This window comes from Aythya ferina (assembly GCF_964211825.1).
Source record: "Aythya ferina genome assembly, chromosome: 2".
In the NCBI taxonomy this organism is placed as follows: Eukaryota; Metazoa; Chordata; class Aves; order Anseriformes; family Anatidae; genus Aythya; species Aythya ferina.
The window spans coordinates 91,990,821-92,015,527 of record NC_140297.1 but is presented as its reverse complement, the minus strand read 5'-3'; the positions used below and the strand labels follow the sequence as shown (position 1 = coordinate 92,015,527).

Sequence of the window (24,707 nt, the reverse complement as noted above, 5' to 3'; positions counted from 1 at the left end):
GCAGCATCTGATCCTTCAGCTTCATGTTGGTGTTTCTCATGTGACATTGGTGTTCACTGAGGTGCTCTAAGATCTTAACTAGGCAAAAAAAAAAAGTTCCTAGAACTCTTCAGACTTAAGTTGTGAAAATTTGAGTTTACATCAAAATAAGTAACCATGGGCTTCCTTAGGCAAACCAGTAACCAGCTAAGCGAGCTGCCAAAATCTCTTTCTGGGACACTATATGAGAAAGAAACTAAGGTCTTCCTTTGGTAAATAGCCTCAGCTCAGCCTGGCATCATCTATGCATTTTACAGTGTTTTCCTCTTCCAGTTTCATGAATTTTGCCATGACTCGATTTGTATTATCTCAGAACTGCAGCAGGGTAACTTAATTTTATCCGTGCTGCTGGGGAGCCTTGAGCTGGGTCGGTTTGTGGCATCTGCTTGAACTGCAGTTCAGCATTGGCAGGCTGTTTAATTTCCGTGTTACTTTGCAGGACCAAGTTTGCATGTCTGCATTCTGCTTCTGAGCCACACAGGAGTTTTGCATACTGCACGTCAGTTTGCTCCATTGTTCAGTTCTTTCCTGGGACCCAAATTCTCCATGGCTCCTTCTTTGTGGTATCCTGCATGAAAATTAGAACTGTTTTTGTTTGTAGATACTCTGTGATAAGCAAAAGTAATGGTCATCTCTTTTTTTTTTTTTTTTTTTTTTTTTCACTGTTTCTTTTAGCAGCCAGCTAAGCCAATCCAGATCTGTGTTTTGAAATAGCTGAATTCACAACAACTTAATTAACATAAGTAATTTTTTCCCTTTTGCAGTGAGGAGTACTTTCTTGCCAGGAATATAATAAATGAAGCATTTATTAAAAGTGTAAAGGAGACAAGCAAATGCCTGTTGCTGCATGGGGTGCCTTGACCGTGAGAGCAGCACCTGAGTAGCAGCACATGGTAGTTTATGGCAATTTTTATCTTGTGAACTACAAATGTCTGTGCTCCAGCCAGCCACAGTTCTGTCTTGCAAAGGTGTAAAGTGCCTGTATCCTTACTGGGAGCTTTGCACCACCTGGAAGGCTTGTGGAAAGGAAGAATGTGCACAGTCCTTGTTTCCCTTTCTGATTCCCTCTGGTGTACTAGGTAAGCAAGAGGGTGCCTGCTAGTAGAATTTGACTGAGAACAATTACGCTTTTTTTTGGGTACCAGTTTGGAGTTTCCTGCTTTACAGTTCCTGTATCTTCTTTGAAGGAGGTTGCTCAAGAAATGCAGTAGACTGCTGGCCTTAAAGATAGGAGCTGGCAGTAAATTGTTTGAGCTCCTTACCCTGATTCCAGCCTTCTCTACAGGTTGTTTGCAGAAACTTTATGTAGAGGACATGCGTTCTGCATGAACTTCACTTAGGTATAACAGGGAAGGAGGAAGTTTTTCTGCATCTTTTTTTCTTGAATCAGAGGGGAAGCTGTCCCAAAGCAGGCTATAAAAATGCCCTTGTATGTTTATATGCCATACCAGTTGCAGCATGGTTCCCCTCACAGCCCTCACACCTTCTGAAGACTGATCTCGGACTGCCTGGTCCATCATAGTTCTGTAAGAAGTATCTTCTATCCAGCACTGTACTTAAGGTAGGGGAAGTTTCTTTGCCTTGTGCCAGCAGTTCAAACTAGTTTAGCCTAAGATTTTACATTTAGAGTACTACGCAGGAAATGCCAGCTACTGGTTGTATTTGTTTTTCTGCAGTGGGGGTCTTGTGCTCATATTTATATGGAAAATGGTTCGTTTGTAGATCCCAGCAGATAAAATGAATTATACAGCTGTTCTGCATTGACTCCGAAGCTCATCTCCTCAGTAAATTAAATCTGATGCGATCCTAATTGGCAGGATTCTCCAGGGTGAAGTTGGTCACGGGGCTGTCAAAACCTTTCTCCCACGACCAGTCTTTCTTCTGTGGTTTGTCACAAGTTGTTGGTCAGGTTCAGAGCTGTGTCCTTCTGTGTGGGTCTGTAATATTAATATGTTTTTTGCTTCAGGTGTGGAGCTGTAGGTCTGTGTTAGCAGAGCTGTACTTCTCACTGCAACAGGTACAACTCATTTTGTGCTTGTGGCTTAGATGCTGTTAGAGGACCCAATAATCCTTTCCTCGCTGCAGTGCTGAGCAAATTTGGAAATAATTGTGTGCTGTGAGCAGCATATTGGAACTGCCTAGGACGGTGTTGTCTGCCTTGGGCTGTTGACTCTGCTCTTTTTCAGGGAAATTATCAAAAACATCCATCAGGGAAACTTCTCTTATGTAGGCACTAGATGTCAGCAGTCCCCAAAGCATCCCTTGCAGATGGAAATTCTCAAACGTGCTTCTTGGCAAACGCTTAGGGACACAGGCATCCAAGGTGCTTGGCTTCCCTGCTGCCACCAACAAAGGATAAAAGTGTCTACATTTGGTGAAGTTCACCTCCTGGGCAGTGTCTCCTCTAGCATAGGAAAGGGTTAAGTTTGACTGTCGGGTTGTGTGACTCTAAATGAGGAAAATGCAGTTCTGATTTACAATTTTACGTAATTCCTCTTTGCGGTGTTTCAGAACGAGTTGGGAAAGAAAGAAATTTCTTCTTAGAGCAGGCTTGAAGATTTCTAAAACTTTCCTAGCATATAAAAACCAAACCAAAACAGAAAAAAAAAAAACCCGCAAACCATTACCACCCACAAAAAATACAACCACTGAAAAAAAAAAAAGCAAAAAACCCTTAAGTATTCTTTCTGCTGTTTATAAGAGTCTTTTCAGTATTTGCTTTCATGGTTTATAAATCAGCCGGGCATTGGCTGTAAACACACCTTACTAAAACCACAGTTTTGGTTTTGTTTTCACAAAAGAGATCGATTTTGTAGAGACCGCATGTGTCCTACTGAAAACAGGATGGGGAGGGGCAGGAAAAAAAGAGGATGTTTGAAGTGTTTTGTTTTCTTTTTTCCCTTCCACACTCCCCTCAGCTTTGGGAGAGCCTGCCTTGAGATGCCTTTTGAAAAGGGTAATGAATTTTTTATTTTTTTTTTTTAATTTATATGCCTGAGGTGCAGCCCCAGGCACCAAACTGACACTAGTCTTGAGCCTAATGATAAAAGCTACATAAAGCTGGTTATTTTTTGCTATTTTCATATATACGTATTATTTAGACACAGTAATATTTTTCTACCACCTCTGGAAGGAATGATTGGTAGGGATCTGTCCAGCAAGATTTTAGCTATGCTCTGGGAAACAAAGCAAGAAGATGAAGAAGTCTCTTAGGTTGAGGAGATGTCTCTTGTGAAAGGAAGCATGTCGAAGGAGCACTGCTGTGTCTGCAGGGAGAGGATTTGATGCACTCGATACACAAGTGGATCTTGAACATTTGATTTCAGAATAGCTTTTTATTAACTGAGATTCCCCTAAGTAACCTTTGTATTAAGACAGGAAAAATGAAATGCAGGGGCATCTTAGCATTCAGAGCTGCAGTTTTCTAGATATCTTAATGTAATGGATTTCCTTAAATTCACAGCCTAGGAAAGGTTGCAGAAGACGTTGAAAATACTTTTAACCCATGTGTGACAGTGTTGGTTTTGAAGGTCAGTTCTTGCCTGCACCAAGATTTCAATCGTAAGTTCATGATTTTTTGTCTCTTCAAAAAAGACACAATTTTTTGACAAAAATCATCTCCGTGTAAAATGAAGGGCAGTGACACTTCTTCATTCTGCTGAACTTTCCCTCTTGTGTTCTGTGCAATACACAGTAAAGCCAGGTGAAATTAATTTTGCTTCTGAAAACTGGAATAAAAATGACGTTTCCGTAATTCCTTACTTGGCATCTTATTATCTCTTTTCTTGTTTAGAATAACATTTTCAAATGTATGGATAAAGAAGACGCTGGGATGTTTGTAGTTTTAGCTATGCATTTAAAGCCTAGCGTGTCTTCAGTTCTCAAGTCCACGCTGTTCTGCTCAGCTTTTGCCATGGGTTCATTCCTTTGCCAGCGAGGATGAGGAGGTAGAAATAACGAGCTGCTGTCACAAGATCTCTTCTTCAACCAGCTTCACTCAGTGTAGCACCGTTTTAAAACTTTGCAAAACACACGTGGAGTTGGCTGAGAAGACTCCTGGGTGTGTGTGTGTGACTGCTGCTGACTGCAGAATACTAAAATGAGGAAGTCCCTTTTTTGTAGGGATTTATTTGTGTGCTGCCTAGATAGGTGTGTGCTTGAGGCAGCTTGGAAGCGTCCTCTTGTTCTGATGGTCCATAATCTGATTTTCAAAGTAAGTGATAATCACATGCCAAAGGGTTGTGTGTTTTTTTTTTTTTTTTTTTTATAACGGAAATATTATTGGAGGAAATGGGTTTCTGCAATAGGAAGCTGTACAGGGAAGGATAAATGACCCTTTCCTCTGCTTATCCTTTGCTGTTGTTTAAAGCTGGTTGATGAAGGAGCAGGGAGGGAACCAGAAGGTGCTATGCACAGTCGATGGATTTTGTATGGCAGCTGCCAGAGATTAAGGCTGCTAGTGAATGTTTGAAGTATTTCCTATTTTAAGAAAAACTCATGAAAATTGTTAACTTCTAAATGAAAATTTCATTTTTAAATGTTGCAGGGAGGGAAGTGGTGAGGGTTTTTCTTGTTTTGTCGTAGCCCTGAAGCAAACTGGAAATAGGAAAATGTTTGAATTGAATTGGATCCAGAGCTTCCTCAAGCTGCTTTAAATAACTCCATTAAAAAAAAAGGGGGGAGGGTAGGGAAACAAAAACAAAACAAACAAACAATAAATTTAGAGACGCCAAAGGCAGAGGGTAGAAAGCTAGAAGAAGGAAGAGTTGAAACATGCCATTTGAAACATGGAAATGTTTGGGAGGTTGGCAAGGCAGATATCAGAAGTAGCTGTTCTTCATTCTCCTCGATCTTCACTGTCGTGTTTATGATGGGACAGTTTCCGTGCAGTATTCAGGAAGTTTGTTAACTGGGGGATGCTCAGCTATAGCTGAATTAGATTATAAACTTTTTTTCGGAGTAGTTTTCTTTCATCTGAGGAAGCTTGAGCTGCCTGGGCGGACGTGAAGGCTGGTGTGCAGAAAGAAGAGAGAGAAGGGAGAGAAGGGAGCTGCCTCCGTGATCAGCAGCAGCGAGCTGCTGAATGAGCTCAGCTCTGAAGCCTCTCCCGTAGAGAGTAACTTGCTGACAGGAAGGGGGAGCTGTGCAGATAAAGGGTTTTACTCATCGACATAACCGGTGTCAAGAGCTGAGGAGGAAGAGAGAGGAGAGCTCATTCTCGTTGAAAAATGATGCCAAGGCATTTCGCAGATTTTCACGTTCTCCCAGCTTTAACTACAACTGGAAGCAGACTTCTGGTAACGTTGAAACAGCCATGCTGATAAATCTTAGATGTTCCAGCAGTAAAATTTAAAAGGGAAATCAAAACACTGAAGCAGATGCTTGATCTTAACATAAAAGCTGCAACTTTTTTTTTTGTGGTGTAATTTTTCCTCCATTTGTCAGTTTAAAAGGAACTGAAGCCCCTCAGACTTGCATAGACATCTCTAGACCTGGTCTTTTAAACTTACTGCTGTAGCCCAGCAGTGGATGATGAACCCTGAGAACTTGCAGTGCAGTCTTACAGTTACTTATTCAGGGAAGTATGCAGCTTGCTTATTTATTTATTTTTAATATGTCTAAAGGCAAAAGAATATCTTTAAATTTGCAAGAGGTGCTACAAAACGCAAAGGAGATACGAGGAGTGAGGTCTTTGCTGTCTGTTCAGACAATGAGGATAAGTGAGGGAAAGAAGAAGGAAAGCTTACGGGATTAAACCATCCTACAGTTCTGAAATATGGGAGTTGTGCATACCTGTAAGTATGATTGGGATTGGATCGGCATTTAAGATCTCGGAGTAAATGGGGAAAGTTAGGTATCTGCGACTGACTTCAGCTTGGTAAATAAGAAATTGTGATAGCAGATGGATTCTGCAGTATCCAAAGTGTGTGCATCAGTCACCTGGTTAGCTGTATACAAATACATTTATACGTATTGTGGTTTAGCATGGATTTTGTACTTACTCTAGGTTTAGTGCAATAATTAAACTTAAATTAAAAAAGCTTAATTTTGATGAAAGTAGACAGTATCTTTTGATTGTTCATTTCCATGGTGGCTGTTGTTGAGATGGTTGTGTAATAATGAAGAGGTTGTTAACACTTTCACTCTTAATGTGGCCAAAACCTTTGGAAACTATTCAGAAAAAAACAGTGGGAAGGGCTATATAACATGCATTTGAAGGGTTAAAAAAAAAAAAAAAAAAGGCTATTGCCAAGTTAGCAAGGGATAAAATCCAGTGTCCATTGATGTGAATTTGCTTTGTCAGTTGCTTTCAGCTGGCTGTGAAACATAGGCTTATGCCTTGTTAGTCTCCTACATGTGGTGTATTTTAACCAGAAGACCTAATTTATGAACTCAGTGTTTTGCAATTTATCATTAAAGCCAAAGAGAAAAATTGTCTTAATGCTGGAATATGCCTGACACACAGATGCTGTGTTGCTGATAGTGGGGAGTAGGGCAGCACCTTCATGCTGAGTTGCCTAAAACTGCACTGCAGTACAACTTGTGAGGGGATATGTTACGAACCTGTGCTGTGAAAGGCATGCTGTGATGCACTTGAGGTCAAAATTGATTTGTTTTTTGAGTTTAATCTAAATGTCTGAGTTTTATTAGTTTTAGGCTTTAGTCTGGAGCCTGTATTTGGCCAGAAGTATTACATTGCTTTGTGACTACAGATAGGTGACAGTGGAAAAGTTGGACTGACCAGCTTTGATGTGAAAGATTTTATGAAAAGGGCATATGTTTGCTCACATTTCTGAAGTGATTTTTGAATTGCCTTAAGTGCCTGAGTGCTCCTGCTGAAGTTACCTGGCTCTATCAGTGCTTGGCTGCTGAGCTCTGTGTAGTTGAGATTTCCTTCAGACCTTTTAGAAACATCAGAAATATTATTATTTGTATATCTATATTTATATAGATAAGAATTTTACAGTAATGAACCACTCTTTTAAAAAATATTTTTATACCTTTTTTTATTTCACATCTTTTGCTGAGTAGCAACTTTCTATCTCCAGCTGTCTCTTACAGTTTCCACTTTCATCTTTTCACCATTTCCAAGCTAAAGTCCTTCATCTCTAGTCCTAATTAGAATTCTCTGTTGTCATTTATCTGGTGAGCAGGCTTGTAGAAAGCAGTTACAAGCAGCAAAAGCAAATGACCACATCTCATCTGCTACCACAGCAGCGTTTTTTGACTTCAGTTAAATGATCTTTGATAAAATTGCGTGTCACAAGTCATTTTAAAGGCAGGACTGTTCCGTGAACCAACACTGCTGAAGAGCAGCACTTTTTGTTGAGCTTCTTAAGGACCATCTTTGGTATAAACTTGATTATTTCTTTGATAGAAATGTGCCCTGCTAGGAGGAGTGGTGCTCTGCTGGCTCTGTCTCCCAAAGGCCCCTCTGGTGCTTCTGGTGGCCCCCTTTCATTTAGGCTCTGACCTTCCAGTGGAAGTTCAGAGCAATCGCTTGGTCTCAGCTGCACAGTCTTCCTTTGGGGTTTCCTTTGGAAGCCTGCATTTGGGAAATAAAACCTGACATCAGTCCTGCTGTATCAGCTAGTGGTGTGTGTGTGCGCACAGAAATGTGTCTGTATTGCAAGTATGAATATTTATCTGTGTGTATCTTTCTCTTAAAGATATGGACCTTGGTGCTCGGTTACCTGTTGATGGTTTCATTCAAATGGAATATAAGCACCGAGCGCTACTTAAAAGCAGTCTCCGTTCCTGTCTGGATCATGCTGCTCTTTCACCTAGGTGAGTAACAACGAGTTATTTTTCTAATGTGTTCATAGTGATTCAGTTGTCTTGAAATCAAAGCTATTCTTGCTTTTTCTCTAAATCCCTCGATAGAGCCTCAGTCAAGATGCAGGTTTTCTTTGCTCAGTAACTGGCTGCACGTGGCCAGCAGAGAGCCTTGGAGTAAGGAATGAGAAGAGCATCAAGGAGCTGAGCAGCTTGTGCCTTCCACTCCTGCTGCCCAGTGTGCAGTTGCTGTGGTTTCCCTTTATTTGGCTCTTGCAGTAACAGACCTGTTACTGATCCCTGACAGAAGGGATGGGTTGGGATTTTTTTTTTTTTAATTTTATATTTTCAGACTTGTCATTAACCAAGGCTCAAGCTGTAAAATGCATTTAACAGTAGAAATAAAAGATGGAAAAAAAATACACACAAAACAAAAAAAAAAGCAAGAACCCACCCAACCAAGTGCAGTCAACAAGAATGTTGATACCAGCAATTTCAAACAAATTTACTGTGTGATCTGTATAATATGTTAATGCAAATACAAGATTACTATAATCTGTTAGTATTAAACATGCGATTATACCACTATAAAATTTGCATATTTAATATAACAGTGTCAGATTATATTATCAGACGAGAGTTTATGTTGGCGGTATTAGGCAAATAATAAATAAATAATAAAAGGCTATCATGATGGAAGGTTTCAGAGCATGCTTCATGATTAACTTTGGTTTAGCAAGAGGTTTCAGGGAGTTTTCTGAACACGCAGGGACACTTTCCCGAGGTTTGAAGCTGCACAGAGTGGCTTTGCTTATGCTTATGTTTTGACAGTCTTATATTTTCTGGAAGTACTAGCTGAAAAGTCAAAACCCAAGAAAAGCACTGCTTGATGCCACCCTAGAGATTTAACAATAAATCCATATTTGGGGAGGGATTTGTTTTGCCTTTGATTTCTAAAATGTTTTTCCTTTGTGTATATCTTAATGTAATGCTGTGTGTTGTTTGGAAATTATTTTCTAAGGTACATCATCAGCATAGTTTAAAGTCACTGATGTTAGAAATTTTAACAGCTTGCTTTATTAATTCTGAAACTCGCTCACCTGTTTTTCCTATTCTTTGATGCTGTGAATGAAGAAAGCCTGCTTGCCTTTTGACACTTTTTCATTTCTCCCTGGATTGTTCTTGTAGGTGGGGCACTTTTCTTAGTTTTGCTAAGTACAGAGTTCATCAATGGTGTATGCCATCTTTTATTATTATTATTATTATTATTTTTATTTATTTATTTATTTTTTTTAATAAAATACCGTCTCTTTCAGCTTCTGTGGCAGGTTCCTGGAGAATTCCTGTGTTCCTGGTTATAGTTGTTCTGATGACTGTAGGCATGTTGCATGAGCAGCAGAATGGAAAGGAGTCTTCTGGTAAGGAATGAGTCACTATGTCTTCTGGTATTGGAGGCAAAAGATATGTGAAGTCAAGAGAGGGAATCTCGACTGTATTACTGTAAATTCAATATCATATACGTTTCCAGAATTAACTGTAAGATTTTAGTACATTTGTTTCAAAGTGGTTTATGTATGTTGAAATGAATCTTTGGTTCTTCACAGAAAATCTTTGCAATTGACTGTTTTCCATAACAAAGTAGTTACTCATATTTTCAAGCCCAGTCCCCCATAACTATGAAGTTTAGAATATATTTCAATAATTCTAGAGAATCCTACATGTAGCTTCAAGCGTAAAGCCCAGGAAATTTGGAATTGAAGGCTAACTTTGAAATAAATGAGCAGTATGGGTTTAGTAGTGAGAAAGCTCCATCCAGCAAGCTTCTTACAGTAACCACAAATTATTGGATATATCAGTTTCTTAAGAACACAGTTCGTGTTTAGACTTTGAGAAAAATATTTTTCCTCTCTTGTTATTTCTGATGCTTGTTATTGTTATTTCTGCAGCTTCAGTGGATATCAAGTGACAAATAAAACGTTTTAAGACCGGAGCCTTTTTTTATTTATATACACACATATTTTTTTTACAGGGGCAGAGCTTCCTGGTCAGATGATTTCCATTGCTGCTTCAACAATTGCCATGGCAATTTCAATGACAGAAGATGAGTCCAGTAATGAACGTTCCTCACAACCCTCAGGTGACTGAATACTCTGTAAGAAAATATTTGAATTTTCTCTAAAGGCATGAAATTAGAGGGAATTAAGAACAAGTTTCAAAAGAGCCCCCTTCCTCTTCATCCCTTCCAAAATAGCACATTTATACTTTATGAAAGTGGTTTATCTGTTTTTAACAATGTTAAGACAATTATTATTATCTAAGAGCTGTCTTTAGAATTGTAGCATGTGGTTCTCTGTACATATAGAATACCTGACTAGCAGATTTTTTTTTTCAGAATGAGGGCATTTTTCCCCCTAATATTTATTATTTATTTTATTTACACTCCCCCCCTTCTCTTTGACTTGTTGTGAGTTAAAAGATATAACTGGATTTCACAAGTGTTAACAGCCAGAATGACTTTCCTGTACATCACAATGACAAAAAGCTTTACTCTCCTTTTAAACTAATGCTCAAAGTCTTTACTTGAGAATGTAGCTTTGAGTCATGGTATGTTCAGTTGCAATAACAGAACCAGAAATCTGTAAGAAAAGGCTTGAAAGAACTACAAGGAGGGTATTTACATGTCCATCTCTGGTTTTAAGCCTTATTATCATTTTTCTGGGTAGGCCTTTGATGGAGTGGGATACTAAAAAATAAGCTATTATGGGGATCTCTGGCAATTGAAAGGTTTCATCAGTTTCCTATAAGTAGACAAGCAAAACAGGTCATTCAACTTGACAGAATATGAACTTCCAAAACTTAAACTTGAAATTGGCTGTGTCTTTGCAGTCTTCTTGAAGGTAGGATGTTCTTTATGTTGTCTGAAACATGTGAACTATAAAAAGGAGGGAACATAGTGAGTGTACAAAAGAGGATGCTCTGAGCATCTAGCATTAAAAACTTCTGCCTAAAGGCTAGTTTGCACGAAACTAAAAAGTTACTTCAGCTATCAGGTGTAAAACAGTTGATGTAGAACAATCTCTTCAGAAATCTTTTGGTGAAACATAAACACACTTCCAAATTTTAAATATGTCAGTGTAAACTGTATTTGAAACAGTGCTTCTTTTTTAAATGTAAAACAGGCAGTTTTAGACAACTTACTCTTTTCTTATCTTTGTTTCTGTGTTTTACAAGCCTATCATGAAAATAAATACAGAACACATGTTCTGAAATTTGAGAATGGTGACAATTTCCTTATATTGCTGTATCTTGGAAATTAGTTGTTGGTTGTTTTATTTTTTGGCTACATTTTGGACATCTGGTCAAGTGACAGTCTCCCACAAGTGTGCTGTATAAGTGGTTATGCTTTTTTTTTTTTTTTTTTTTTTTAAACTTACACACCAGTTGTAATCCCTTTTCCTCATAAAGACAATTTCTTTTGTGATTTCAAGATGTAACCTTTCTTGGCTGAAAGAAAACTACATCAGCTTTACAAAGGTATCTTCTACAGCGAGTGCTTTTTTTGACTTACTTTCTTGAGGCAGATGACTTTTTTTTTTTTTTTTTTTTTTAATCTTGTGAGTTCTGTTTTTGTTTTCCTTCACAACAGGAAACGAAAAAATACAGTGTTTGCTCTCTGCATTCAACAATAGCTAAAAGACTTTCTCAACAGTCTCTTGGGAAGCAGCATTGTATTCTGTCATGAGTGTTTGCTTTGGTGATCTTTGGTTTGGATTTTCTATTTGAATGGTGATAAAACATCGATCTTGTACAGCGAAAAGTTTCTACCTGCAGGGTTAAGAAAACATAACTCTGTTGTTTGTCTGCTGTCACGATTTTTGGATGTTTTGTTGTCCTGCTTTGGAACTTGTAGTGTAATACACGGTTATTTTATGAGAAGTATAAGCTATTGGAAATTTTCTGTACCATCTATCAGACTTCATGGGATCTTCCTTGTATCTACTCTAAATATATGTCAGCAATTGTCAAGGTTGGTTAACTGCAAGTAGGAGGAGATAGGCATATACATGTACTGTATTAATTCAATCACAGAACAGTACAAACATGAAGCACTGACTGTTCTTGTGCTTCAGTTTGTTCATGAAGAAAACAGGAAGGAAAACAAACTGTAGTGATTTTACAGTTTTTTATTTTTTCCTGAGCACTATTTGTTTTCTTAATTTTGTAGTTGAATACTGCTTTTTAGTGTTGGCAGTGGGAAGTTTAATGATAGAAGGAAGGTGATCTAACTTAGGAAGTTCCCAGAAATTTCCATAGCGTGCAGCAAGTGCACCCAAGTATCCAACTTCAGAAGCAGACACTACTGCAGTGTTTTGCTAGCTGCCTTGTAGGCAAGATTCTGTTGTCCTGCTGGCTTCAAATATGATAGAAACCAAAATCCTAAAATGTTTCCATGCCTTCCCCCCCTCCCCTGTATTGTATATTCTGTTTTTGGTAGAATTCTTGATAGGCTGTTATATTAGCTATTTGGGAAAGACTGTCATACTGTCATCACTCTGAGGATAAAAAGGTGCTTTTCAGGTTTTATCTCCAAAGTCACGATGGACCACAGTTAGTGAAATTTTATAGAATCTGAAGTTACTCTAAGTCGAGATTCCGATGGTCCTTCTCCATTTGTGTTAATGAGGCACTCACACCTTGATTTGCAGAGCTCACCTTGCCAACAAAACGTGGCTTTTTTCATTTGTGCTGTTTGTTTTTTGGACTGGATCAAATCTGTGAACTGGCTTACAATACGGTCACCTGAGTGGCATTTCTGATGCTAAGGAGTCCGTGTGTTTGGCACGAGAAGAAGACTGGATCATTGGCAGCGCTGGTATAGTTCAGCTTCAAGTACTGTGGAACTAAATTCTGAAAAAGATGTCACGTCTTGGGATCCCCTCGGATTTTTATAGTCTCTTTTTTTCTTTTTTTCTCCTTTTTTTCCTGCCAGTTCCCATCTGTGTTTTGCATTCTGTGTAGTCTGATCTATGTTAATAGGGAAGCTGTAAGAGAGTGAGTCAGTTTCATTGGTACTACTCTTAATGTTATTGTTGCGGCTATTTAGTTAAGGTTTTCTTCATTGCAAAAATTTGTTGATAAACATTTTTCATTACCAAAGGAAGTAATATTTTTTTTTCTTTCATAAAGGTCATATTACTAAATGCTTTTGGGGCACAAAATGATAGGTAATTTTAATCTTGAGGCACAGGCTTCATCATCTTAAATTCATTTGTTTTGAATTTTGGCTTTTAGGATTTCCTTCCCTTTGGTGGACATTTGAGTTTCTGCTTTTTGTCATGTTACTTCTGACATGTATTACGTTTTGAGGGAAAATGTAGTAAGAAAGGTGTTGAATAACTTGAATAGATGGGGAGTATTCTCAGTTATGGATCTTCTAATTTCAAGTAAACACTTTTTGTGTTTCTGTAGTTTGTGTGCTTTTGTTTGTTTGTTTCTTTGTGTGCTTTTTTGCTTCTTCAAGTATAGGCTGTGAAGTACAGGGGAATGTTTGACCCCTTTATTTCTTATGACAAAAACACTTCTATCCTTTTAGGAAAGCTTCTGTTTACAGGTAACTTTCTACCCCATTATGAAAAATTACCTTCTGTCTTTTTGTCCAAAGTGTAGTTCAAGTATGATAGGGTTGGCCTTCCTTCCATCAGCTGATTTGCCTAGAAGCACTCCACCTGAAGCATCTGCTGTATTTGGCTGCTTGCAGAGTTCTTTCTTTCAGGTTTCCTCCTGTAATTCCTTTGGAAGTGTTCAGAAGTTCCACCAAAAATGTTACCAGCATCCACCTGATGTTTCTTTCATTGTGTCAGTGTCCAACTGGGTGGATCAGTAAATCTGCGTTATTGTATTAGTGTGTTTGGGAATTACATAGCTCTAAAAATAGTTCCCCTTACTTGTAGAACACCAGTGCAGCTTTCTACAACAAAAGAAGAGTGCTCATCCAGTGTGTGAGGCTGCAGAATTTGTCACTTGCCACTACTGTACACGTATGACAAATCTGTCTTTTGTACGCTCTAGCTGTCACGCTTTAGTCTAGGAGTAGCTTTAGTGACACGTTGCAGCTAACATTGCATGTTTGAACTGTGAATTTTGTGATATGCATGTGGTAGTAGTTTCAACAACAGTTTTTCTTCATGAGAGGAAAGTGTTGATGTGAAACAGGTCCAGTGTTGATTGCTTACCTGCAGCACTGTGTACCAGCATACAAATTTCCTCCTATTCTTCAGCACCCAGTAGCTTTTCAGGTGTTCCCATTCTTCCACAATGGCAGTAAATGTTTTTCAAGTAGTAGTGCATGGAAAGTTTGGGCATTTCTCCTCATGCAGCTGAGCATGCAGCCTGAGTAAAATTTAATAATGGTGTTCTCGGGGAGAGGTTGTACATGCAGTGACTGAACACGGATTTGGAATCATCCATACTAGCCTGATACTAGGCAGACTTATCAACTAAGAAGTTAAAAAAAAAATAATAAAAAAAATAAAAACAGAAAGTTGGTATGTTCTTGTATAGAGAACTTTAACTTGCACATTAATACTATTGCCTGAAATGGCTATTGGCTGTTTATTCTTAAGTGCCTTTGATTTTAACCCATCAGCTCACGTTTTTTTTGGATTGAATTTAATCTTTACTAATTTATGAATGAATGACAGCATTTGTTAGCCACTGATCTGTGATTGCTTTTGTTACTAAAGTAGGTTACAGAAACAATTTAGGATCACAGTGAGCGCTGTATTTGTAGTGTTCAGAAAATGAAGTGTAGTAAGAAGTTTGTAAGATACGAGCGTCCTCCTCAGTGTATACTATGTTTTGTTTAAATGAGCTTTGAGCAAATTTAAGATTTCTGTTTGAGTCCTTGAAGAGAAATTTGAGATTTATTTTAAGACACAGGTTTCTGCTTTCCTGCTGAAAGTGAAATTTATTTTGTGGTTTTCAGGTTTTTGTGGTTATTTGCTAAAGTGCATTTGGTTTTGTAATCTATGTGCAGCAACAGAAGGCCTGTTACGGGCTATAGCGTCTCTACTCAGCTCCCTGCATTGCCTGGCATGGTGTAGCATGGTGTGGGAGAGCTAACATGGCCTTATTCTAGCTCTCCAAAATTCAAATCAGTGTCAAGCTGTCCCTCTCTTCTAGTGAAATAACAAAGGAGAAAGAAAATAAAAAAAAGGCAGAATAAGTTGTCTCTAGGAAGTATATTCTGTTCTGTGGTGACCTTTAGTGTCATAACTTCCAATTTGTTTGCTTTTGTTTGTTTTAGGTGCAACAGAAGGTGAACAGCCTCCACAAGCTTCTTCATCTTTCTCCTCTTCATCCTCTTCTGGGAGCAGACAAAGACCTGAGATTGGATCTTTCCTTAAAAAAAAGAAAACCAGTGATGTTTACTTCGTTACGCTTGTGTGGGCCATTGTCATTGTCCAGATCTGGCTAAATTTCTGGATTGTGCAGCTATTGCCAGTGCCTTTTGCAGGTAGTAATCAATTACTAGAAATCTTTTTTAAAAGATGATTTTGGGTTACCCTAGGCTTTGGGTAAAGTAGAAGGAAAGGCCTGTAGGCTTATATGAGTTCTTAAATTTAAAACTTTTTCGAGACTCTGAAGTGTGCGGAGTTCAAGTATGTGACAATCAATGTTCTTGGTGAATTGTAGCTTCAAATAGGATTCATGTGTGCTGTCTGTTACCACGCAGTGGACAACTCTGTCGGTGTAGAATTGCTTTGTCTGTTGACTGTCGTTAGTATGTATGTTACCTGGAATAATTTAGTGACACACCTTACATTGTACAAATACCTTTGGGTTTGGAGTACTTTGTTTTTCTTCCTCTTGATGTCTTTTGTGGTTTTGTCCCTGTAGATAGAGAACGTTTTAGCTGTTACTCAATATTGAAATATAGCTCATGCATCTGTTTTAATTTCCATTGAGAAAGGGTTGCTAGGTTTTGTGGACAAGTCACAAGAGAAATTTGGTTCTGACTCTAGCTCTGAGGTTAATTAGGTTTGCCACTTCACATCTACATGTATCTGTTCTCTTACATAGCAAGAAAGAATGGAATATTTATGATAAGCTATCTGAAGAAGTTATTTTAATGCTGAATGCCACTTTTTTTGCAAAACCCTTTTTTGGAGGGTAGGTAGGGAAAAACTCTGGAAATAAGCTTGAGCTACCATGAATGTGAAAGTCTTTTCTCTCTTCATCCTCCATAAATACAGTTACCCAATTTCTTTCATCTTTCTCTAAGCTATTTTCTTTAAACTCTAGCTTTCAGCATTTTTTGATATATCTAACATTAAAGTGTAGCTAATTATTCTCTCCCTAAGTGCTGTGGGTTGTCCTCAGGAGGCAGCTGAAGTACCCATGGAGCTGCTTACTCTTTCCCTGTGCTCCGGTGTGGGCTGTATATGCTGACAGGTCACAGAGGCTCTGAGAGGCATGGTGAAAGAAGCAGCTGTGCATTTGACTGTGACACTGTAGCTGGAGCTAAAGGGTGATGTTGGGCATACAAATAGCTGAACACAGGCTAAAAAGAGAGAGTTTTGATCTTTGTTTTGTTCCATTGCAGTCGCTGCAGGAGAAACTCCCCAGTTTTGGTGTCTGGGCAACCTGGCAAATGGTGATGATAGAGTGGTCATATGTCATACAAATGATAAAGGGGTTAGAAAATCAAGTAAACTAGCTAGGAGTGGAGCTTAAATGGCATAATTTATTTATTACACAAAGTCTTGGAGGGACATAACCACTGTTTAGACATGTCTGCTCGTGTGGGAAAGAAAAGTGGACACAATAGTTTGGCTTTTAGGCAAGTGTCAATGAGAGGTTGGTTTTAAGTTTGAGCCAGAGAAATCATAGACCAGAGCATACATCTGTAACTGAAGTGGGTGAACACTGCTGCTGCCAGTCCTTAAGTTTAAATCCTCTACCTGAGCAATAAACTCAAGTCAAAATGTAAGTTAATTTTGAGAATATTTGTTTCCTGTTGTCTTAGCAGCAACACTGGGTATACAGGTAGTTGCTTTTTTGGGCATATAACTGATGAATATAACTAGATCATCAAAAATATTATGAAAAGGCAGTATAGTGATAAACAGAGACAAACTTAGACTGTTGGATCACACTTACCAAGTGTGAGAATGCAAATGAGGATAACCTGGGCCATTAAAAGAGAGGTGGTATTAAAAATACTTAGTGGTGGAAAATAAGAAGGCATATAAAGCAAGTTTTCTTGTGACTTTCCAAGTCTAAGGAGACTATAAGAACTTCTGAGACTTTGAGGAAAATGCTTATAGTATCTTTCAAAAACAACAACCACAACAACAAAACACCTTTAAGTAGAAAGGGCTTAATTTTGCCCAGGTTCCTCACGCTGGTAGACAGGACATACATGAAATAGTATTTAGATTATTAGTAATATCTTGTTACCATTTATCTTTGTACTTCAATAGAATGAGATGAGATGCTTCTTTAAAACTGTTGAATTTAAGGTATAGAAAATGCTTACTGCATAATATAAAAAGGTGAAAAATGAATTTTGAATTCAAAAGCTAAGCATTAAACCAGACTGTGGAACACTTGTAGCACTGGTTCAGTGATGAGAGCCTGGGGATCCTGGTATTTGTCTTGTTTTAAGATCTTTCATTTACTTTCTTGCTCGTTCTGTCTTTTTTTTTTTTTTTTTTTTTTAGTTCAGTTTTTGTCTTTTGGTCACTTTCTGCTCCCCGTAGGTGTTTGAAATGTCTTACTATGCAGTATTTCTGTTCTGCTCATGTTTTCTAATAACAGAACTCCTTTTGGCTTTTTCTCTTGACTCATTTCATCTTCACACAATTACAGCTGTGCGATTGACTCTAGGACCTTTTGACACCACATTTTCAATGAGTGTGCCGTCAGTTATTCTAGAAGATACTTAAGCATTTATATTTAATAGCAGAAGGTTAGAATGTCATTTCAAATATGCTGATCACTTGTAAAATGCCAGCTGGCTCCATAATGCTGAGGAACGGTTTGTGTATTTACCATCAGTGGCTTTCTATCATACCAAGCTTCAACCTAAAAGTTAGGTGCTGGCTCTTGCACCATTTTCTCTTTTTTGTTTACCAGGTGATATTTATTAGAAAGCCTATTAGAGAGCTTATTTCTTTAAGAGAATAAGTCCTGTATTTGCCACATGGTGGTGCCAGAGGTAAGTAAACCAAACCTCTGAATTGTTCAGTGAGCTCTTCATATAAACTATTACACAAATGGCTTACAGATAATATTGTGGCACCTTGATAAATGCACGGTGGAAATCAAAAGTTAACCTTTGGGGTTATGTATGCCATTTTGGATACCTCCAAATAGAAGTGTGATGAGAATTTTGGAGGGCAGAGACATTATTGTGGTGGTGAAGTGTGGCAGTAAGTAATACGTTTGGTTTGGAGGAAAAAAAAAATAAAAGTATGTTTGAATTTAGTGGTGGAGAGTTCGGTATTGGATGTTACAGTAAATGTGATATAACCAAAGGAGTGCTGCTGGTTTGAAAAAAAAAAAAAAATCACAGAAAGTTATTTTACTGTTTAAGTACAATTTTTAATGTTGAGTATAATTTTTGATCTATGTGTGACATTGACTGTTACTTACTTTCTGGTAAAAAAATAAATAAATGAAGGAGAAATGACCTGAATGTGATTCTCTTGCTAATGGCTTTACTTTGTTTTCCTTCAGAATCAGTTTTCAGTATTTGGGGATTTAGCATACTTTTGTCTAGAGGTTTTTGCATCCATAGTTCATGAGAGGACAGGGTTGTGAGACCTCCAGATCTGTCACTGCCAAATACATTAAGGTATACCTGCATAAAGGATCGTGTAATGATGTTTTTGTGACTGGTATGTTTTCATCGACATAGTAAAATGAGTTGTAATGCAAATGTTTGTTTATAATATGAATTAATGAACTTCTCTGTTGCGATGTTACACTTGCTATTGGATTTGGAAGATTGCCTGCTTTCTTCAGTGATATAAAGACAAGTATTTTGAGTGGTGTAGCATTCTGTTGAAATATGGCAGATAAATCATGACTATTTAAGGCCCATTAGGTTCCAAGGAAGGTTTGTATGTAGCATGCTTTATTTGCCTTCGCATTCCTTAACGTGATGCTTCACAATTTTTGTATATATACATGTACTCAGTTAATGGAAGGAGAACAGAGATACAGAATTAGACTGATAAGCCTTATGCAGAAGTCTCTGGGCTATATCTCATTGGAGGTAAACCAATGTGATCTTTTGTTTCTGTAATTAATGCTGAGGCTTCTCTAGCGTTATTAAGAGGATGGGTTAGGAATGTTGGAGAAAAGCTATTTGCTGTAACAATAATAATAATAAAGTTCATGTATTTTTTTTGTCTGGTTTTGAGGAACAGTGTGAATATTTCAGTGGTCATTTTGAAGCCGAGATGTAAAGCTGATCTCAGGACAATGCTTTAGATGTTAAAAAGCAATAATGAATCAGTAGTTGCATTTCAGTTGAAGGTTTATGTGTTCGCTTCATGACCTGCTGTCAGTCCTTAAATGGAAGGTGCAGATTTAACAGAATAGAAGGCCTCAAACTTAAGAAATGAGGCTGAACAATTTCTGTTACATATCCCATACCGCTAAGTTCTCAAGGTAGTATCTGTGGAAAATGTGTGAGCGTGTGCTAAATGCACTGCACTGGACTTGTGGAATGGTATGCCTAAGTGTGCAGTGCACAGTCACTTTTGTGCTTGTGTAGTTTAAATTCCACGCTGATAGGCGTGTGTGTAAAATGAATGAGGAGATTAGCAGTAAAACCACTTCAAAATTCTGACAGTGGTTTCTAATGCAAATTAAAACTTATTCTTTTCCTTTCTTTTTCATAGATCTTTCAGACTGGAATAGATGCGTAGTCTTGTGGTGCTCCTCTGGAATCACTAATACTTGATTTCCTTCTTATGGTTGCAGTTTGGGCACTGAAAAAGCTCGTGGTTCATTTTGGAGTTCTGAACTTCATGGCAAACCGCTGCAAAAGTTGGTGGCAACTTGTTGAAAACTTTGTGAAGGAACGTCAGGAAGCTCTTGCTCCACGACCCATCAGAGGGCTTGGAAGAGTCATGCTGAAGCTTGACAGTAAGGTATTCCTACATATTTTCCTAAGCAACCTGAACATTCATATTATTGTGTTAACTGTGTGCTGAGATGCTTTAACTCTAAAATAAATGTCTGTCACTAATGGGCACGTCTGTCACGTATATAAGTATATCTGTCTTACCGCGTAATTTAGGTCATGTCTCTTCTGTCACTATTCACACTGAAGTACATGTTTAAACTTTGTTCAGTAATTATATGCAAAGCTTGACAAAAGTCACTTCTAAAAAGTTGAGTTAACTTTAGAAGATTCCTTACTTGAATGATGCAAACCTCCTACAGTTCAGTCACCTTATCTGATTACAAAGATTTTGAAGTTAAATTTAATGAGCTTGAATATGAAGAATGAAATGTTACTACTTTACCGTGCAAACTTAATTTTAAAAAGCAACCCACTTTATCCTGGAAGGTAGGACCTGAGCTAGTTTGAAACACGTTCTTTTTATACGGTATGAATGAATAGTTGTTGAACACAGTGGCATGGTACAGAAGGGGGCTTCGTTCTGGAAGAGAAGAAATATGTGGAATAAGGTATTTGGGAAGATCTGTAGAATAAGGCTTCTGTGATCCTCTCCCTTCTCCCCTTCCTTTCAAAATGTACCCGCATCTGCGTTGCAAATTGCAGAGTTGGAAAGCTCCATAAAACTTAAGATGACTCCTCTATTGAGAGTTTTAAGTTTTGACTTAAGCTGATAAAATATTCTGTTTGTTATAGTTTTGCTAGTGTGTGAGAACGTATTTCCTGTAACTGTTTTTGTTGAGTTATTCTCTGATTTAGAAAAAAATCTGTTACCTCAGACTTTTCAGTAAGTGAAGTGAATCCTATAAGTACGTTTGTCAGAGCATCAACACCTGGACAGATGCTTGCAGTTTATACCTCTGAATTCCAACAGGAAAATAAAGTGCTTTAGCCCAGATCTAATGGGTAAATGGATGCCAAAAGGTCAACAAAAGCATTAACTGGCTGTAGGAAATAAGTAAGTTCTACAAGGTTCACTGAGGAAGAATTTGAAAAAGAAAAATCTCTCCAGAATACAGTTACGAACAAGTGGGGTTCTGAAAGACAGTGGGAAAGATTAATGTGTTAGAGAGGGGGAAAGCTTATAGTATACAAAGGTTTTCACTAAAAGCTTTTGTTTTGGAAGTAAGAAAAATCTCTAGGCACAATAGTGCATATATTTTCTCTGTCGTCAAGTTCAGTGTCCATGTATCAGAGAACTGTACAATACAGGATCCTTCCTAATTCCATTAAGTCTTTTTTCCTCAAAGAAGGTAGGGGTTTTTGTCCTAATGTGCACCAGAACTTCCCACTCTCCAGCTTAAATGTATACAAGGTCAGTTTGTATTTATGTTGTTGTTGTCTAAGCAAAAGATCAGTGTTGACACAATACATATCTCTATCTTGCCTTTCCCACCATTTTTTAGTTGACAGTCATATTCCTTCTTTCTCTGTGCTGTGTGTATTAAATCAACCCAAGCTCTTCGGGCCCTTACAAGAAAGACGTTTGATATTCTGCATGATGCTGTTGTCCTTGTTTGTGACAATTCTAACTAAAATTCACCTGGCTTTGTCATGGGTGGCTGGAACTGTGGGCTTCCAATGCTTGTCACACTAATGCTTTCATATTTCTAAGTTCTATTGGATATGCTTATTCTGTGTTGTGGGATCGTGGATGAATCATACTTCATTTGGGAAAGAATTTGGGAAGCAATGCCAATAGGATTAGGTCAATTTCTTAACTAAAAGTAGTTAAAAGACAAAACAAAACAAAACCTTCTGTACTTCTTTTTCCATCGCTCATCAACCTCTGGTTATCGTCTTGGAAATGCAGACAAATTTGAACTGAAGAGAAGTTCTGATTGAGCAGAAAGAAAGGGCATTGCTTTTCATTTTCATTATAAACAGTAGGTCAAGCTGTGCCTATATGTGCAGGCCTGGTGTAAATGTGGATTCTAGAAACACAGTGTCAGTACTGTATTCATTAGTCCCTGATTGTGGATTTGCCCCCTGGATCTGACAAACCCAGAAATTCAGACATAGGAGGCTTCTTGGAGGAAGGAGGAGGGAAAAGGTTTCTGTTGTTATCCATCTAATCACCTTAGAACTTAGTAGTTATAGTATGCTTAACAGCAGTCAAGAACTAATAATTTGCTTCAGTATAATAATAAAAAGTTTTAATATTTTGACTGTAGTTTGTTTTTTTTTTTTTATTATTAGAGTTTGCTAGAAAGTTTAGCATAATCAGTGGATCAGCTGCACGCACTAGACATGCTAATTAGGATGTGCTGTTATTTTGCATGCATGTTTTCTGGTAGACTTCTGCAAATCATATAGTTAATACAAGGTGCTTTGTAGATATAGTGTAGTAGAATATTATACATGGAGGACTGTGTTAGATTGTTTATACTTAGAGTAAAGTCAAAATTTGTTTTTTCGGGTACAAAATTTAACATGTAGTTAAAGCAGGTAGTAACTAGACAGAATCTCTACCAGTGCATGTGCTATTCTAGGAAATACTTCCACAGACACGTAAGATGTGGTATAGACAGTATGCCAGTAATAAACTGAAAAAGTTGCTGTAGCCTTACTCATTTTGAATGACCTAAACATTAGACTTAAGCTATAACCTATTTTTAAATGTAGATTGATCACATTTATAGAACTACTTAAATATAGGGGTTGGTAAGATAACAGGCAGGTATAGTCCCCCATATTTTCTCTAATAAAACTTAATAGTAAAATGATTATTTTTGACATATGATGTTATTTCCTAGTTACTGTATTTATCATCCAATTCCAGGAGGCTGAAATTACATAAAAATACCAAAATGACTTCCTTTCACATTCTGCTAAAGCTCAGGCTAAGACTGGAGCTCTAGCTTTTGTTGCATTATAGTTGTTAAGTAGAGTAATACAACTGTGAGATCTACTTCTTTTTTCCCTGAAATAATCCAAATGTACAGCAGATTTTACTATTAGTATATGAAAAAGTAACATTAGAGGAAAAAGTATGATGTTGAATCTGTAAACATATCTACATTTCTACATTTTTTCAGTAAGAAGTAAAATAAAAACAAACTGTACAGTAGCAATTTGAGGCTTTTGAAGCATTGTCATTGTTTTCCACAACTGTGCTTCTTTCGATGAGTACACTGAAGCCGTACAAGTAGGTAGGAAAGCTGGGTGCTTTGTAACATCCGTTATTTTCAGATTCCCTGGTGTTCATCTTTCTTTGTATATCCACTTCTTGCTTCTGATAAAACTTAATTAACGTTCTGAGTGGTGTTTTTTTTTTTTTTTTTAAATTAGATAATGTCCTTAAGTTTTATTTTTATTCAGAGCTAATATGATTTCAGGCAATTGGTGAAAACCCTAGATTAATTAAGAGTTTAATAATATTTCTTATTTTCAGGGAAGAACAAACTTCATATACTCGATCTCAACCTCTAACACAGATGAACAATAACATTAAAGCTTTTCACTGTTGTGGTTATGCTTCTATCTGAATGGTAATGGCTGGAGTTAAGAGTGTAGTCCTACATAAACTAAGCCTTAAAATGGGTGTACTTGTGTGTGCTTTGGTGAGAACTAGTTTCAATAATAATAATAATGTCCATACATTTGTTTGATCTTTAGTTTGCTTTGTGTGTATATCAGATTTAATTATGTACATGATATTTCTTTCTATGTTGTGACATTGAATATGAGTGTCGTAATATGAATGTGGTACTAAATTTTTTTTTTAAATCGTAATTGACATAGCAAGGGTGTTTTGAAATAAAAACGAAACTGCCTGGGTTGGAGTATTAATGGAGTCAATAAGTGTCTCATGTTAAGTTTTGTTATTTTAGTAATGTGTACTTCTCAAAAGTAGAAATCCTACTCTGAAATGTTAGCTGCCAGTATAATGAAACTGGAATTGCCCAGGTTATGCTGATTGCTCTGTTAATATCATTAAAGTCGTTCTTAATTGTTATATCCCCTCTTTATTTCAAAAAGTACATGTTAATAGTAAAATCTATTTTCTTGCATTCAAAGTTTTTATGCTCTTTTCCTATTGCAGTTTACCTTTGTGTCTGGAACGATTTCATTTTCATTCTGTGGATGACTGCCTGCCTCTCATTGCTTTCCCCTCCCTCTATTACTGCGTTTTTCAATAATTTTCCACTGTGTTCTTGTCTTTTTTTTCCCCTTTTCTTCCATCTCCCTCTGCCACTGACAAGCTGTGGCACTGGCTTAATAAGAAGGTAAATAAACCGAACAATTGTGATTCCAACTAATGGATTCTGCGGTTTTGGGGAGGGTTTGTTTGTTGTTTTTTTTTTTTTTTTTTTTTTTTTTTTTCCAGCATGAACTCCTTAACATGCCTTGCTTCTTAGTTTTCTCTCCCAAGTGTCTCTTTTCCAGCTCTTGATATAAGCTACTGAAGGTCATATATAGTTCTACCTGATCTCTTTTCGTCTTCTAAAATAAACACACGTAAATACATGGTTTGTACAGCAGAATATTGCTTTTCAAGTGGTAGTTTGATTTAGTTGCACTTATCTTCACCATACATACGCGTAACAAAAACAGTGAATTCCCTGACTTGAGAGCTGTCCTCTGCCCAGGAATGCACTGGTTACCTGAAATCACTCGGGAGTGCTGAGGGCCAGGGCTTGAGAAGCACAATTGTAAAGCTAGGAACGCAGGTGCTTGCATACAGAGCATT

At 37.5% G+C, this 24,707-nt stretch overlaps 1 protein-coding gene across 2 annotated transcripts in view; it reads left to right on the top strand.

The window, feature by feature from the left end:
* Nucleotides 1-24,707, top strand: part of TMEM245 (transmembrane protein 245) — an 86,210-nt gene that overhangs the window by 2,051 nt on the left and 59,452 nt on the right. The window contains exons 2-7 of one of the 2 annotated variants that reach the window (XM_084510340.1): nucleotides 7,710-7,827; nucleotides 9,132-9,233; nucleotides 9,845-9,952; nucleotides 15,122-15,331; nucleotides 19,813-19,982; nucleotides 24,220-24,243. In XM_084510340.1, coding sequence (XP_084366466.1) covers nucleotides 7,710-7,827; nucleotides 9,132-9,233; nucleotides 9,845-9,952; nucleotides 15,122-15,331; nucleotides 19,813-19,982; nucleotides 24,220-24,243 — 732 coding nt within the window. The remainder of the gene's footprint in view (nucleotides 1-7,709; nucleotides 7,828-9,131; nucleotides 9,234-9,844; nucleotides 9,953-15,121; nucleotides 15,332-19,812; nucleotides 19,983-24,219; nucleotides 24,244-24,707) is intronic. The other variant, XM_084510341.1, reaches the window with a different exon arrangement.